At 36.7% G+C, this 17,357-nt stretch overlaps 1 protein-coding gene across 5 annotated transcripts in view; it reads right to left on the reverse strand.

The window, feature by feature from the left end:
- pdpr (pyruvate dehydrogenase phosphatase regulatory subunit) overlaps positions 1-17,357 on the reverse strand; it is a 64,640-nt gene that overhangs the window by 13,517 nt on the left and 33,766 nt on the right. For all 5 annotated transcript variants that reach the window (XM_082969885.1, XM_082969887.1, XM_082969886.1 and 2 more), the window contains 3 exons: positions 15,170-15,282; positions 14,974-15,068; positions 13,095-13,184 (listed from right to left, as the gene is read on the reverse strand). In XM_082969885.1, the coding sequence (XP_082826011.1) occupies positions 13,095-13,184; positions 14,974-15,068; positions 15,170-15,282 (298 nt within the window). The remainder of the gene's footprint in view (positions 1-13,094; positions 13,185-14,973; positions 15,069-15,169; positions 15,283-17,357) is intronic.

Genomic DNA, 17,357 nt, shown 5'->3' on the forward strand with positions numbered 1-17,357 from the left:
GTAGTATATAACCAGTAGACTAGTAGTATATAACCAGTAGTGTATAACCAGTAGACTAGTAGTATATAACCAGTAGACTAGTAGTATATAACCAGTAGACTAGTAGTATATAACCAGTAGTGTATAGTAGACTAGTAGTATATAACCAGTAGTATATAACCAGTAGTCTAGTAGTATATAACCAGTAGTCTAGTAGTATATAACCAGTAGTGTATAGTAGTCTAGTAGTATATAACCAGTAGTATATAACCAGTAGTCTAGTAGTATATAACCAGTAGTCTAGTAGTATATAACCAGTAGTATATAACCAGTAGTCCAGTAGTATATAACCAGTAGACTAGTAGTATATAACCAGTAGACTAGTAGTATATAACCAGTAGACTAGTAGTATATAACCACTAGTCTAGTAGTATATAACCAGTAGACTAGTAGTATATAACCAGTAGACTAGTAGTATATAACCAGTAGTGTATAACCAGTAGATTAGTAGTATATAACCAGTAGACTAGTAGTATATAACCAGTAGACTAGTAGTATATAACCAGTAGTGTATAGTAGACTAGTAGTATATAACCAGTAGTATATAACCAGTAGTCTAGTAGTATATAACCAGTAGACTAGTAGTATATAACCAGTAGACTAGTAGTATATAACCAGTAGACTAGTAGTATATAACCAGTAGTGTATAGTAGACTAGTAGTATATAACCAGTAGACTAGTAGTATATAACCAGTAGTCTAGTAGTATATAACCAGTAGTCCAGTAGTATATAACCAGTAGTCTAGTAGTATATAACCAGTAGACTAGTAGTATATAACCAGTAGACTAGTAGTATATAACCAGTAGACTAGTAGTATATAACCAGTAGACTAGTAGTATATAACCAGTAGTCTAGTAGTATATAACCAGTAGTCTAGTAGTATATAACCAGTAGACTAGTAGTATATAACCAGCAGACTAGTAGTATATAACCAGTAGTGTATAGTAGACTAGTAGTATATAACCAGTAGTCTAGTAGTATATAACCAGTAGTCTAGTAGTATATAACCAGTAGTATATAACCAGTAGTCTAGTAGTATATAACCAGTAGTGTCTAGTATATAACCAGTAGTCTAGTAGTATATAACCAGTAGTCTAGTAGTATAAAACCAGTAGACTAGTAGTATATAACCAGTAGACTAGTAGTATATAACCAGTAGACTAGTAGTATATAACCAGTAGTGTATAGTAGACTAGTAGTATATAACCAGTAGTCTAGTAGTATATAACCAGTAGTGTCTAGTAGTATATAACCAGTAGTATATAACCAGTAGTGTCTAGTATATAACCAGTAGTCTAGTAGTATATAACCAGTAGTCTAGTAGTATATAACCAGTAGTCTAGTAGTATATAACCAGTAGACTAGTAGTATATAACCAGTAGACTAGTAGTATATAACCAGTAGTCTAGTAGTATATAACCAGTAGTCTAGTAGTATATAACCAGTAGTCTAGTAGTATATAACCAGTAGACTAGTAGTATATAACCAGTAGACTAGTAGTATATAACCAGTAGACTAGTAGTATATAACCAGTAGTGTATAGTAGACTAGTAGTATATAACCAGTAGTCTAGTAGTATATAACCAGTAGTCTAGTAGTATATAACCAGTAGTCTAGTAGTATATAACCAGTAGTGTCTAGTATATAACCAGTAGTCTAGTAGTATATAACCAGTAGTCTAGTAGTATATAACCAGTAGACTAGTAGTATATAACCAGTAGACTAGTAGTATATAACCAGTAGACTAGTAGTATATAACCAGTAGTGTATAGTAGACTAGTAGTATATAACCAGTAGTCTAGTAGTATATAACCAGTAGTCTAGTAGTATATAACCAGTAGTATATAACCAGTAGTCTAGTAGTATATAACCAGTAGTGTCTAGTATATAACCAGTAGTCTAGTAGTATATAACCAGTAGTCTAGTAGTATATAACCAGTAGACTAGTAGTATATAACCAGTAGACTAGTAGTATATAACCAGTAGTCTAGTAGTATATAACCAGTAGTCTAGTAGTATATAACCAGTAGTCTAGTAGTATATAACCAGTAGTATATAACCAGTAGTCTAGTAGTATATAACCAGTAGTGTCTAGTATATAACCAGTAGTCTAGTAGTATATAACCAGTAGTATATAACCAGTAGTCTAGTAGTATATAACCAGTAGTGTATAGTATATAACCAGTAGACTAGTAGTATATAACCAGTAGACTAGTAGTATATAACCAGTAGTCTAGTAGTATATAACCAGTAGTATATAACCAGTAGTCTAGTAGTATATAACCAGTAGTGTCTAGTATATAACCAGTAGTCTAGTAGTATATAACCAGTAGTCTAGTAGTATATAACCAGTAGACTAGTAGTATATAACCAGTAGTCTAGTGGTATATAACCAGTAGTCTAGTAGTACATAACCAGTAGTCTAGTAGTATATAACCAGTAGTCTAGTAGTACATAACCAGTAGTCTAGTAGTACATAACCAGTAGTCTAGTAGTATATAACCAGTAGTCTAGTAGTATATAACCAGTAGTCTAGTAGTATATAACCAGTAGTCTAGTAGTATATAACCAGTAGTCTAGTAGTATATAACCAGTAGACTAGTAGTATATAACCAGTAGACTAGTAGTACATAACCAGTAGTCTAGTAGTATATAACCAGTAGTCTAGTAGTATATAACCAGTAGTCTAGTGGTATATAACCAGTAGTCTAGTGGTATATAACCAGTAGTCTAGTAGTACATAACCAGTAGTCTAGTAGTACATAACCAGTAGTCTAGTAGTATATAACCAGTAGTCTAGTAGTATATAACCAGTAGACTAGTAGTATATAACCAGTAGTCTAGTAGTATATAACCAGTAGTCTAGTAGTATATAACCAGTAGACTAGTAGTATATAACCAGTAGACTAGTAGTATATAACCAGTAGTCTAGTAGTATATAACCAGTAGTGTATACTAGTCTAGTAGTATATAACCAGTAGTGTAGTAGTATATAACCAGTAGTGTCTAGTATATAACCAGTAGTCTAGTAGTATATAACCAGTAGACTAGTAGTATATAACCAGTAGACTAGTAGTATATAACCAGTAGTCTAGTAGTATATAACCAGTAGTCTAGTAGTATATAACCAGTAGACTAGTAGTATATAACCAGTAGACTAGTAGTATATAACCAGTAGTCTAGTAGTATATAACCAGTAGTCTAGTAGTATATAACCAGTAGTGTATAGTAGTCTAGTAGTATATAACCAGTAGTCTAGTAGTATATAACCAGTAGTGTCTAGTATATAACCAGTAGTCTAGTAGTATATAACCAGTAGTCTAGTAGTATATAACCAGTAGACTAGTAGTATATAACCAGTAGTCTAGTAGTATATAACCGGTAGTGTATAGTAGTCTAGTAGTATATAACCAGTAGTCTAGTAGTATATAACCAGTAGTCTAGTAGTATATAACCAGTAGTCTAGTAGTATATAACCAGTAGTATATAACCAGTAGTCTAGTAGTATATAACCAGTAGTCTAGTAGTATATAACCAGTAGTCTAGTAGTATATAACCAGTAGTTTATAGTAGTATATAACCAGTAGTCTAGTAGTATATAACCAGTAGTCTAGTAGTATATAACCAGTAGACTAGTAGTATATAACCAGTAGACTAGTAGTATATAACCAGTAGACTAGTAGTATATAACCAGTAGTGTATAGTAGACTAGTAGTATATAACCAGTAGTCTAGTAGTATATAACCAGTAGTCTAGTAGTATATAACCAGTAGTATATAACCAGTAGTCTAGTAGTATATAACCAGTAGTGTCTAGTATATAACCAGTAGTCTAGTAGTATATAACCAGTAGTCTAGTAGTATATAACCAGTAGACTAGTAGTATATAACCAGTAGTCTAGTAGTATATAACCAGTAGTCTAGTAGTATATAACCAGTAGTCTAGCAGTATATAACCAGTAGTCTAGTAGTATATAACCAGTAGACTAGTAGTATATAACCAGTAGACTAGTAGTATATAACCAGTAGACTAGTAGTATATAACCAGTAGACTAGTAGTATATAACCAGTAGTGTATAACCAGTAGACTAGTAGTATATAACCAGTAGACTAGTAGTATATAACCAGTAGACTAGTAGTATATAACCAGTAGTGTATAGTAGACTAGTAGTATATAACCAGTAGTATATAACCAGTAGTCTAGTAGTATATAACCAGTAGTCTAGTAGTATATAACCAGTAGTGTATAGTAGTCTAGTAGTATATAACCAGTAGTATATAACCAGTAGTCTAGTAGTATATAACCAGTAGTCTAGTAGTATATAACCAGTAGTATATAACCAGTAGTCCAGTAGAATATAACCAGTAGTCTAGTAGTATATAACCAGTAGTCTAGTAGTATATAACCAGTAGACTAGTAGTATATAACCAGTAGTCTAGTAGTATATAACCAGTAGTCTAGTAGTATATAACCAGTAGACTAGTAGTATATAACCAGTAGTCTAGTAGTATATAACCAGTAGTCTAGTAGTATATAACCAGTAGACTAGTAGTATATAACCAGTAGTCTAGTAGTATATAACCAGTAGACTAGTAGTATATAACCAGTAGTCTAGTAGTATATAACCAGTAGTCTAGTAGTATATAACCAGTAGACTAGTAGTATATAACCAGTAGACTAGTAGTATATAACCAGTAGACTAGTAGTATATAACCAGTAGACTAGTAGTATATAACCAGTAGACTAGTAGTATATAACCAGTAGTCTAGTAGTATATAACCAGTAGACTAGTAGTATATAACCAGTAGACTAGTAGTATATAACCAGTAGTGTATAACCAGTAGACTAGTAGTATATAACCAGTAGACTAGTAGTATATAACCAGTAGACTAGTAGTATATAACCAGTAGTGTATAGTAGACTAGTAGTATATAACCAGTAGTCTAGTAGTATATAACCAGTAGTCTAGTAGTATATAACCAGTAGTGTATAGTAGTCTAGTAGTATATAACCAGTAGTATATAACCAGTAGTCTAGTAGTATATAACCAGTAGTCTAGTAGTATATAACCAGTAGTATATAACCAGTAGTCCAGTAGTATATAACCAGTAGACTAGTAGTATATAACCAGTAGACTAGTAGTATATAACCAGTAGACTAGTAGTATATAACCACTAGTCTAGTAGTATATAACCAGTAGACTAGTAGTATATAACCAGTAGACTAGTAGTATATAACCAGTAGTGTATAACCAGTAGATTAGTAGTATATAACCAGTAGACTAGTAGTATATAACCAGTAGACTAGTAGTATATAACCAGTAGTGTATAGTAGACTAGTAGTATATAACCAGTAGTATATAACCAGTAGTCTAGTAGTATATAACCAGTAGACTAGTAGTATATAACCAGTAGACTAGTAGTATATAACCAGTAGACTAGTAGTATATAACCAGTAGTGTATAGTAGACTAGTAGTATATAACCAGTAGACTAGTAGTATATAACCAGTAGTCTAGTAGTATATAACCAGTAGTCCAGTAGTATATAACCAGTAGTCTAGTAGTATATAACCAGTAGACTAGTAGTATATAACCAGTAGACTAGTAGTATATAACCAGTAGACTAGTAGTATATAACCAGTAGACTAGTAGTATATAACCAGTAGTCTAGTAGTATATAACCAGTAGTCTAGTAGTATATAACCAGTAGACTAGTAGTATATAACCAGCAGACTAGTAGTATATAACCAGTAGTGTATAGTAGACTAGTAGTATATAACCAGTAGTCTAGTAGTATATAACCAGTAGTCTAGTAGTATATAACCAGTAGTATATAACCAGTAGTGTCTAGTAGTATATAACCAGTAGTGTCTAGTATATAACCAGTAGTCTAGTAGTATATAACCAGTAGTCTAGTAGTATAAAACCAGTAGACTAGTAGTATATAACCAGTAGACTAGTAGTATATAACCAGTAGACTAGTAGTATATAACCAGTAGTGTATAGTAGACTAGTAGTATATAACCAGTAGTCTAGTAGTATATAACCAGTAGTGTCTAGTAGTATATAACCAGTAGTATATAACCAGTAGTGTCTAGTATATAACCAGTAGTCTAGTAGTATATAACCAGTAGTCTAGTAGTATATAACCAGTAGTCTAGTAGTATATAACCAGTAGACTAGTAGTATATAACCAGTAGACTAGTAGTATATAACCAGTAGTCTAGTAGTATATAACCAGTAGTCTAGTAGTATATAACCAGTAGTCTAGTAGTATATAACCAGTAGACTAGTAGTATATAACCAGTAGACTAGTAGTATATAACCAGTAGACTAGTAGTATATAACCAGTAGTGTATAGTAGACTAGTAGTATATAACCAGTAGTCTAGTAGTATATAACCAGTAGTCTAGTAGTATATAACCAGTAGTCTAGTAGTATATAACCAGTAGTGTCTAGTATATAACCAGTAGTCTAGTAGTATATAACCAGTAGTCTAGTAGTATATAACCAGTAGACTAGTAGTATATAACCAGTAGACTAGTAGTATATAACCAGTAGACTAGTAGTATATAACCAGTAGTGTATAGTAGACTAGTAGTATATAACCAGTAGTCTAGTAGTATATAACCAGTAGTCTAGTAGTATATAACCAGTAGTATATAACCAGTAGTCTAGTAGTATATAACCAGTAGTGTCTAGTATATAACCAGTAGTCTAGTAGTATATAACCAGTAGTCTAGTAGTATATAACCAGTAGACTAGTAGTATATAACCAGTAGACTAGTAGTATATAACCAGTAGTCTAGTAGTATATAACCAGTAGTCTAGTAGTATATAACCAGTAGTCTAGTAGTATATAACCAGTAGTATATAACCAGTAGTCTAGTAGTATATAACCAGTAGTGTCTAGTATATAACCAGTAGTCTAGTAGTATATAACCAGTAGTATATAACCAGTAGTCTAGTAGTATATAACCAGTAGTGTATAGTATATAACCAGTAGACTAGTAGTATATAACCAGTAGACTAGTAGTATATAACCAGTAGTCTAGTAGTATATAACCAGTAGTATATAACCAGTAGTCTAGTAGTATATAACCAGTAGTGTCTAGTATATAACCAGTAGTCTAGTAGTATATAACCAGTAGTCTAGTAGTATATAACCAGTAGACTAGTAGTATATAACCAGTAGTCTAGTGGTATATAACCAGTAGTCTAGTAGTACATAACCAGTAGTCTAGTAGTATATAACCAGTAGTCTAGTAGTACATAACCAGTAGTCTAGTAGTACATAACCAGTAGTCTAGTAGTATATAACCAGTAGTCTAGTAGTATATAACCAGTAGTCTAGTAGTATATAACCAGTAGTCTAGTAGTATATAACCAGTAGTCTAGTAGTATATAACCAGTAGACTAGTAGTATATAACCAGTAGACTAGTAGTACATAACCAGTAGTCTAGTAGTATATAACCAGTAGTCTAGTAGTATATAACCAGTAGTCTAGTGGTATATAACCAGTAGTCTAGTGGTATATAACCAGTAGTCTAGTAGTACATAACCAGTAGTCTAGTAGTACATAACCAGTAGTCTAGTAGTATATAACCAGTAGTCTAGTAGTATATAACCAGTAGACTAGTAGTATATAACCAGTAGTCTAGTAGTATATAACCAGTAGTCTAGTAGTATATAACCAGTAGACTAGTAGTATATAACCAGTAGACTAGTAGTATATAACCAGTAGTCTAGTAGTATATAACCAGTAGTGTATACTAGTCTAGTAGTATATAACCAGTAGTGTAGTAGTATATAACCAGTAGTGTCTAGTATATAACCAGTAGTCTAGTAGTATATAACCAGTAGACTAGTAGTATATAACCAGTAGACTAGTAGTATATAACCAGTAGTCTAGTAGTATATAACCAGTAGTCTAGTAGTATATAACCAGTAGACTAGTAGTATATAACCAGTAGACTAGTAGTATATAACCAGTAGTCTAGTAGTATATAACCAGTAGTCTAGTAGTATATAACCAGTAGTGTATAGTAGTCTAGTAGTATATAACCAGTAGTCTAGTAGTATATAACCAGTAGTGTCTAGTATATAACCAGTAGTCTAGTAGTATATAACCAGTAGTCTAGTAGTATATAACCAGTAGACTAGTAGTATATAACCAGTAGTCTAGTAGTATATAACCGGTAGTGTATAGTAGTCTAGTAGTATATAACCAGTAGTCTAGTAGTATATAACCAGTAGTCTAGTAGTATATAACCAGTAGTCTAGTAGTATATAACCAGTAGTATATAACCAGTAGTCTAGTAGTATATAACCAGTAGTCTAGTAGTATATAACCAGTAGTCTAGTAGTATATAACCAGTAGTTTATAGTAGTATATAACCAGTAGTCTAGTAGTATATAACCAGTAGTCTAGTAGTATATAACCAGTAGTATAGTAGTCTAGTAGTATATAACCAGTAGTATATAACCAGTAGTCTAGTAGTATATAACCAGTAGTCTAGTAGTATATAACCAGTAGTCTAGTAGTATATAACCAGTAGTTTATAGTAGTATATAACCAGTAGTTTATAGTAGTATATAACCAGTAGTCTAGTAGTATATAACCAGTAGTATAGTAGTATATAACCAGTAGTATAGTAGTCTAGTAGTATATAACCAGTAGTATATAACCAGTAGTCTAGTAGTATATAACCAGTAGTGTATAGTATATAACCAGTAGACTAGTAGTATATAACCAGTAGACTAGTAGTATATAACCAGTAGTCTAGTAGTATATAACCAGTAGTATATAACCAGTAGTCTAGTAGTATATAACCAGTAGTGTCTAGTATATAACCAGTAGTCTAGTAGTATATAACCAGTAGTCTAGTAGTATATAACCAGTAGACTAGTAGTATATAACCAGTAGTCTAGTAGTATATAACCAGTAGACTAGTAGTATATAACCAGTAGACTAGTAGTATATAACCAGTAGACTAGTAGTATATAACCAGTAGTCTAGTGGTATATAACCAGTAGTCTAGTAGTACATAACCAGTAGTCTAGTAGTATATAACCAGTAGTCTAGTAGTACATAACCAGTAGTCTAGTAGTACATAACCAGTAGTCTAGTAGTATATAACCAGTAGTCTAGTAGTATATAACCAGTAGTCTAGTAGTATATAACCAGTAGTCTAGTAGTATATAACCAGTAGTCTAGTAGTATATAACCAGTAGTCTAGTAGTCTATAACCAGTAGTGTATAGTAGTATATAACCAGTAGTGTAGTAGTATATAACTAGTAGTGTATAGTATATAACCAGTAGTCTAGTTGTATATAACCAGTAGTCTAGTAGTATATAACCAGTAGTCTAGTAGTATATAACCAGTAGTATAGTAGTATATAACCAGTAGTCTAGTAGTATATAACCAGTAGTATATAACCAGTAGTCTAGTAGTATATAACCAGTAGTCTAGTAGTATATAACCAGTCGTGTATAGTAGTATATAACCAGTAGTGTATAGTAGTCTAGTAGTATATAACCAGTAGTCTAGTAGTATATAACCAGTAGTCTAGTAGTATATAACCAGTAGTCTAGTAGTATATAACCAGTAGTGTATAGTAGTCTAGTAGTATATAACCAGTAGTCTAGTAGTATATAACCAGTAGTCTAGTAGTATATAACCAGTAGTCTAGTAGTATATAAACAGTAGTCTAGTAGTATATAACCAGTAGTCTAGAAATATATAACCAGTAGTGTATAGTAGTATATAACCAGTAGTCTATAGTAGTATATAACCAGTAGTCCAGTAGTATATAACCAGTAGTCTAGTAGTATATAACCAGTAGTGTAGTAGTATATAACCAGTAGTCTAGTAGTATATAACCAGTAGTCTAGTAGTATATAACCAGTAGTCTAGAAGTATATAACCAGTAGTCTAGTAGTATATAACCAGTAGTATATAACCAGTAGTGTATAGTAGTCTAGTAGTACATAACCAGTAGTCTAGTAGTATATAACCAGTAGTCCAGTAGTATATAACCAGTAGTCTAGTAGTATATAACCAGTAGTGTAGTAGTATATAACCAGTAGTCTAGTAGTATATAACCAGTAGTCTAGTAGTATATAACCAGTAGTCTAGAAGTATATAACCAGTAGTCTAGTATTATATAACCAGTAGTGTATAGTAGTATATAACCAGTAGTCTAGTAGTATATAACCAGTAGTGTATAGTAGTATATAACCAGTAGGCTAGTAGTATATAACCAGTAGTGTATAGTAGTATATAACCAGTAGTCTAGTAGTATATAACCAGTAGTATATAACCAGTAGTATAGTAGTATTTAACCAGTAGTCTAGTAGTATATAACCAGTAGTGTCTAGTAGTATATAACCAGTAGTCTAGTAGTATATAACCAGTAGTCTAGTAGTATATAACCAGTAGTGTATAGTAGTATATAACCAGTAGTCTAGTAGTATTTAACCAGTAGACTAGTAGAAAATAACCAGTAGTCTAGTAGTATATAACCAGTAGTGTATAGTAGTATATAACCAGTAGTCTAGTAGTATATAACCAGTAGTCTAGTAGTATATAACCAGTAGACTAGTGGTATATAACCAGTAGTGTATAGTATATAACCAGTAGTATCTAGTAGTATATAACTAGTAGTGTATAGTAGACTAGTAGTATATAACCAGTAGTCTAGTAGTATATAACCAGTAGTCTAGTAGTATATAACCAGTAGTCTAGTAGTATATAACCAGTAGTCTAGTAGTATATAACCAGTAGTGTATAGTAGTATATAACCAGTAGTGTAGTAGTATATAACTAGTAGTGTATAGTATATAACCAGTAGTCTAGTTGTATATAACCAGTAGTCTAGTAGTATATAACCAGTAGTATATAACCAGTAGTCTAGTAGTATATAACCAGTAGTCTAGTAGTATATAACCAGTCGTGTATAGTAGTATATAACCAGTCGTGTATAGTAGTATATAACCAGTCGTGTATAGTAGTATATAACCAGTAGTGTATAGTAGTCTAGTAGTATATAACCAGTAGTCTAGTAGTATATAACCAGTAGTCTAGTAGTATATAACCAGTAGTCTAGTAGTATATAACCAGTAGTGTATAGTAGTCTAGTAGTATATAACCAGTAGTCTAGTAGTATATAACCAGTAGTCTAGTAGTATATAAACAGTAGTCTAGTAGTATATAACCAGTAGTCTAGAAATATATAACCAGTAGTGTATAGTAGTATATAACCAGTAGTCTATAGTAGTATATAACCAGTAGTCCAGTAGTATATAACCAGTAGTCTAGTAGTATATAACCAGTAGTGTAGTAGTATATAACCAGTAGTCTAGTAGTATATAACCAGTAGTCTAGTAGTATATAACCAGTAGTCTAGAAGTATATAACCAGTAGTCTAGTAGTATATAACCAGTAGTCTAGTAGTATATAACCAGTAGTATATAACCAGTAGTGTATAGTAGTCTAGTAGTACATAACCAGTAGTCTAGTAGTATATAACCAGTAGTCCAGTAGTATATAACCAGTAGTCTAGTAGTATATAACCAGTAGTGTAGTAGTATATAACCAGTAGTCTAGTAGTATATAACCAGTAGTCTAGTAGTATATAACCAGTAGTCTAGAAGTATATAACCAGTAGTCTAGTATTATATAACCAGTAGTGTATAGTAGTATATAACCAGTAGTCTAGTAGTATATAACCAGTAGTGTATAGTAGTATATAACCAGTAGGCTAGTAGTATATAACCAGTAGTGTATAGTAGTATATAACCAGTAGTCTAGTAGTATATAACCAGTAGTATATAACCAGTAGTATAGTAGTATTTAACCAGTAGTCTAGTAGTATATAACCAGTAGTGTCTAGTAGTATATAACCAGTAGTCTAGTAGTATATAACCAGTAGTCTAGTAGTATATAACCAGTAGTGTATAGTAGTATATAACCAGTAGTCTAGTAGTATTTAACCAGTAGACTAGTAGAAAATAACCAGTAGTCTAGTAGTATATAACCAGTAGTGTATAGTAGTATATAACCAGTAGTCTAGTAGTATATAACCAGTAGTCTAGTAGTATATAACCAGTAGACTAGTGGTATATAACCAGTAGTGTATAGTATATAACCAGTAGTATCTAGTAGTATATAACCAGTAGTGTATAGTAGACTAGTAGTATATAACCAGTAGTCTAGTAGTATATAACCAGTAGTCTAGTAGTATATAACCAGTAGTCTAGTAGTATATAACCAGTAGTCCAGTAGTATATAACCAGTAGTCCAGTAGTATATAACCAGTAGTCCAGTAGTATATAACCAGTAGTCTAGTAGTATATAACCAGTAGTGTATAGTAGTCTTGTAGTATATAACCAGTAGTCTAGTTGTATATAACCAGTAGTCTAGTAGTATATAACCAGTAGTCTAGTAGTATATAACCAGTCGTGTATAGTAGTATATAACCAGTAGTGTATAGTAGTCTAGTAGTATATAACCAGTAGTCTAGTAGTATATAACCAGTAGGATATAGCCAGTAGTCTAGTAGTATATAACCAGTAGTATATAGCCAGTAGTGTAGTAGTATATAACCAGTAGTCTAGTAGTATATAACCAGTAGTGTCTAGTAGTATATAACCAGTAGTGTCTAGTAGTATATAACCAGTAGTGTCTAGTAGTATATAACCAGTAGTGTCTAGTAGTATATAACCAGTAGTCTAGTAGTATATAACCAGTAGTCTAGTAGTATATAACCAGTAGTCTTGTAGTATATAACCAGTAGACTAGTAGTATATAACCAGTAGTCTAGTAGTATATAACCAATAGTCTAGTAGTATATAACCAGTAGTCTATGGGCATATAACCAGTAGTCTCTAGTAGTATATAACCAGTAGTATAGTAGTATATTACCAGTAGTGTATAATATAGTAGAGTATAGTGTATATCTCACCTCTATAGGTATGTGAAGCCTGGTTCTCCTGTATGGGTATATTACCAGTAGTATATAGTATAGTATAGTATAGTGTATATCTCACCTCTATAGGTATGTAAAGCATGAATCCTGGCTCTCCTGTATGGGTCATACTCATCACTCTGATCCCATTGGCATATCCCACACTCATTTCCTGTTGACACACAAACCAAGGGTCAGAAACACAACAACAACAACACTCAGCCTTGTGATGAGACGGGGGCCACTTCACTATCACATAACGCGACTGGTCTAAAGACGGACAGGGTTTCCCCTCACCTTACAGAAGGACAGGGGTTTCCCCGCACCTTACAGAAGGACAGGGGTTTCCCCTCACCTTACAGAAGGACAGGGGTTTCCCCGCACCTTACAGAAGGACAGGGGTTCCCCTCACCTTACAGAAGGACAGGGGTTCCCCTCACCTTACAGAAGGACAGGGGTTCCCCTCACCTTACAGAAGGACAGGGGTTTCCCCTCACCTTACAGAAGGACAGGGGTTTCCCCGCACCTTACAGAAGGACAGGGGTTTCCCCTCACCTTACAGAAGGACAGGGGTTTCCCCGCACCTTACAGAAGGACAGGGGTTCCCCTCACCTTACAGAAGGACAGGGGTTCCCCTCACCTTACAGAAGGACAGGGGTTCCCCTCACCTTACAGAAGGACAGGGGTTCCCCTCACCTTACAGAAGGACAGGGGTTCCCCTCACCTTACAGAAGACGGACAGGGGTTCCCCTCACCTTACAGAAGACGGACAGGGGTTCCCCTCACCTTACAGAAGGACAGGGGTTCCCCTCACCTTACAGACGGACAGGGGTTCCCCTCACCTTACAGAAGGACAGGGGTTCCCCTCACCTTACAGAAGGACAGGGGTTCCCCTCACCTTACAGAAGGACAGGGGTTCCCCTCACCTTACAGAAGGACAGGGGTTCCCCTCACCTTACAGAAGGACAGGGGTTCCCCTCACCTTACAGAAGGACAGGGGTTCCCCTCACCTTACAGAAGACGGACAGGGGTTCCCCTCACCTTACAGAAGACGGACAGGGGTTCCCCTCACCTTACAGAAGACGGACAGGGGTTCCCCTCACCTTACAGAAGGACAGGGGTTCCCCTCACCTTACAGAAGGACAGGGGTTCCCCTCACCTTACAGACGGACAGGGGTTCCCCTCACCTTACAGACGGACAGGGGTTCCCCTCACCTTACAGAAGGACAGGGGTTCCCCTCACCTTACAGAAGACGGACAGGGGTTCCCCTCACCTTACAGAAGGACAGGGGTTCCCCTCACCTTACAGAAGGACAGGGGTTCCCCTCACCTTACAGACGGACAGGGGTTCCCCTCACCTTACAGAAGACGGACAGGGGTTCCCCTCACCTTACAGAAGGACAGGGGTTCCCCTCACCTTACAGACGGACAGGGGTTCCCCTCACCTTACAGAAGGACAGGGGTTCCCCTCACCTTACAGAAGGACAGGGGTTCCCCTCACCTTACAGAAGGACAGGGGTTCCCCTCACCTTACAGAAGGACAGGGGTTCCCCTCACCTTACAGAAGGACAGGGGTTCCCCTCACCTTACAGAAGGACAGGGGTTCCCCTCACCTTACAGAAGACGGACAGGGGTTCCCCTCACCTTACAGAAGACGGACAGGGGTTCCCCTCACCTTACAGAAGACGGACAGGGGTTCCCCTCACCTTACAGAAGGACAGGGGTTCCCCTCACCTTACAGAAGGACAGGGGTTCCCCTCACCTTACAGACGGACAGGGGTTCCCCTCACCTTACAGACGGACAGGGGTTCCCCTCACCTTACAGAAGGACAGGGGTTCCCCTCACCTTACAGAAGACGGACAGGGGTTCCCCTCACCTTACAGAAGGACAGGGGTTCCCCTCACCTTACAGAAGGACAGGGGTTCCCCTCACCTTACAGACGGACAGGGGTTCCCCTCACCTTACAGAAGAGGGACGGGAAGTGTTCGGGAGTCATGGAGACATACGATAGTTCTCCTAGGACGTCCATCGCGCGCGGACCAATAAGATTCAACGCTGTAGGAAGGGAGGCGTGGGAGAAAAACGGGTTCTCAGAACAGAATTACATTGTGTAGAACTGAGGGGAAAGTTGAGGATTCTGCAGCGATCGTTCTCACCGGTGTACTTCCAACTGACATCCTCGAGGTGGAGCTGTGGGTCTTCGGGCATGTGCTTCTTCAACCACGACCAGCAGTGGACCTGCTGATCCGTAGGAGAGATGATGAAGAAGCTACAGAGACAGAGAGAGAGACAGAGGAGAGACATAGAGGAGAGACAGAGAGAGAGAGACAGAGAGAGAGACATAGAGGAGAGACAGAGAGAGAGAGAGAGACAGAGAGAGAGAGAGAGAGAGAGAGAGAGAGAGAGAGAGAGAGAGAGAGACAGAGAGAGACAGAGAGAGACAGAGAGAGAGAGACAGAGAGAGAGAGAGAGAGAGAGAGAGAGAGAGACAGAGAGAGAGAGACAGAGAGAGAGACAGAGACAGAGACAGAGAGAGAGAGAGAGAGAGAGAGAGAGACAGAGAGAGACAGAGAGAGAGAGAGAGAGAGAGAGAGAGAGACAGAGAGAGAGACGGAGAGAGAAAAACATTTAGACGAGGGACTAACCCGTCGCCTCCCCAGCCATTGTCTTGCGACTGGTGGTGTCACTCCTATGTGACGCTCGTCCCTCAACAGACAGTGCAGACGAATGTGGAGGTGTCTGACGTAAGACAAGGTGGTTCAGTCTCTATCCTGTTCATTTGGAGGACATTCACACGAGTTACCCCCAGGTGGAGTTACCAACCAGGTGGAGTTACCAACCAGGTGGAGTTGCCAACCAGGTGGAGTTACCAACCAGGTGGAGTTACCAACCAGGTGGAGTTACCCCCAGGTGGAGTTGCCAACTAGGTGGAGTTGCCAACCAGGTGGAGTTACCAACCAGGTGGAGTTACCAACCAGGTGGAGTTACCAACCAGGTGGAGTTACCAACCAGGTGGAGTTACCAACCAGGTGGAGTTACCAACCAGGTGGAGTTGCCCCCAGGTGGAGTTACCAACCAGGTGGAGTTACCAACCAGGTGGAGTTACCAACCAGGTGGAGTTACCAACCAGGTGGAGATACCCCCAGGTGGAATTACCAACCAGGTGGAGTTGCCCCCAGATGGAGTTACCAACCAGGTGGAGTTGCCCCCAGGTGGAGTTGCCCCCAGGTGGAATTACCAACCAGGTGGAGTTGCCCCCAGGTGGAGTTACCCCCAGGTGGAGTTGCCAACCAGGTGGAGTTACCAACCAGGTGGAGTTACCAACCAGGTGGAGTTGCCCCCAGATGGAGTTACCAACCAGGTGGAGTTGCCCCCAGGTGGAGTTACCAACCAGGTGGAGTTGCCCCCAGGTGGAGTTGCCCCCAGGTGGAGTTATGAACAGCTGGCTAGGCTCTCACCTATTCTTCTGGACTCTGACCACGCTGCAGTGGTTCTTCTAATGGTTAAACTCTCACCTGTTCTTCTTAACCTGTCTGGGCTAGGGGGCAGTATTTTCACGGCCGGATGAAAAACGTACCCAATTTAAACAGGTTACTACTCTTGCCCAGAAATGAGAATATGCATATTATTAGTAGATTTGGATAGAAAAGACTCTGAAGTTTCTAAAACTGTTTGAATGGTGTCTGTGAGTATAACAGAACTCATATGGCAGGCAAAAACCTGAGCGTTTGACATGCTTCTAAGTACGGTAATGGAACATTTTGACTTTTCGTCTCTCGTTCCGCGCTCGCGCGTTATGCCTTTGGATAAGTGATCTGTACGCACGAACAAAACGGAGGTATTTGGACATAAATATGGATTATTTCGAACAAAAACAACATTTCTTGTGGAAGTAGCAGTCGTGGGAGTGCATTCTGATGAAGATCAGCAAAGGTAAGAGCAACTTTCTAATACTAATTCTGAGTTTAGGTTGCCCCGAACTTGGCGGGTGTCTGAATGTACTCAGAATATTGAAAAATGTGCTTTCTCCGTAAAGCTATTTTAAAATCTGACACAGCAGTTGCATCCAGGGGTAGTCTATCTATAATTCTTAAAATAATTGTTATATATTTTGTCAAGGTTTATTGTGAGTATTTTTGTAAATTTATGTGCACATTCACCGAAGGTTTTGGTGGGAATACATTTTCTGAACATCAAGCGCCAATGTAAAATACTGATTTTTAGATATAAATATGAACTTTATCGAACAAAACATACATGTATTGTGTAACATGATGTCCTAGGAGTGTCATCTGATGAAGATCAAAGGTTAGTGCTTCATTTAGCTGTGATTTGGTTTTTATT

Source organism: Salmo salar, chromosome 26 (assembly GCF_965601325.2).
Source record: "Salmo salar chromosome 26, fSalSal1, whole genome shotgun sequence".
Taxonomy (NCBI): domain Eukaryota; kingdom Metazoa; phylum Chordata; class Actinopteri; order Salmoniformes; family Salmonidae; genus Salmo; species Salmo salar.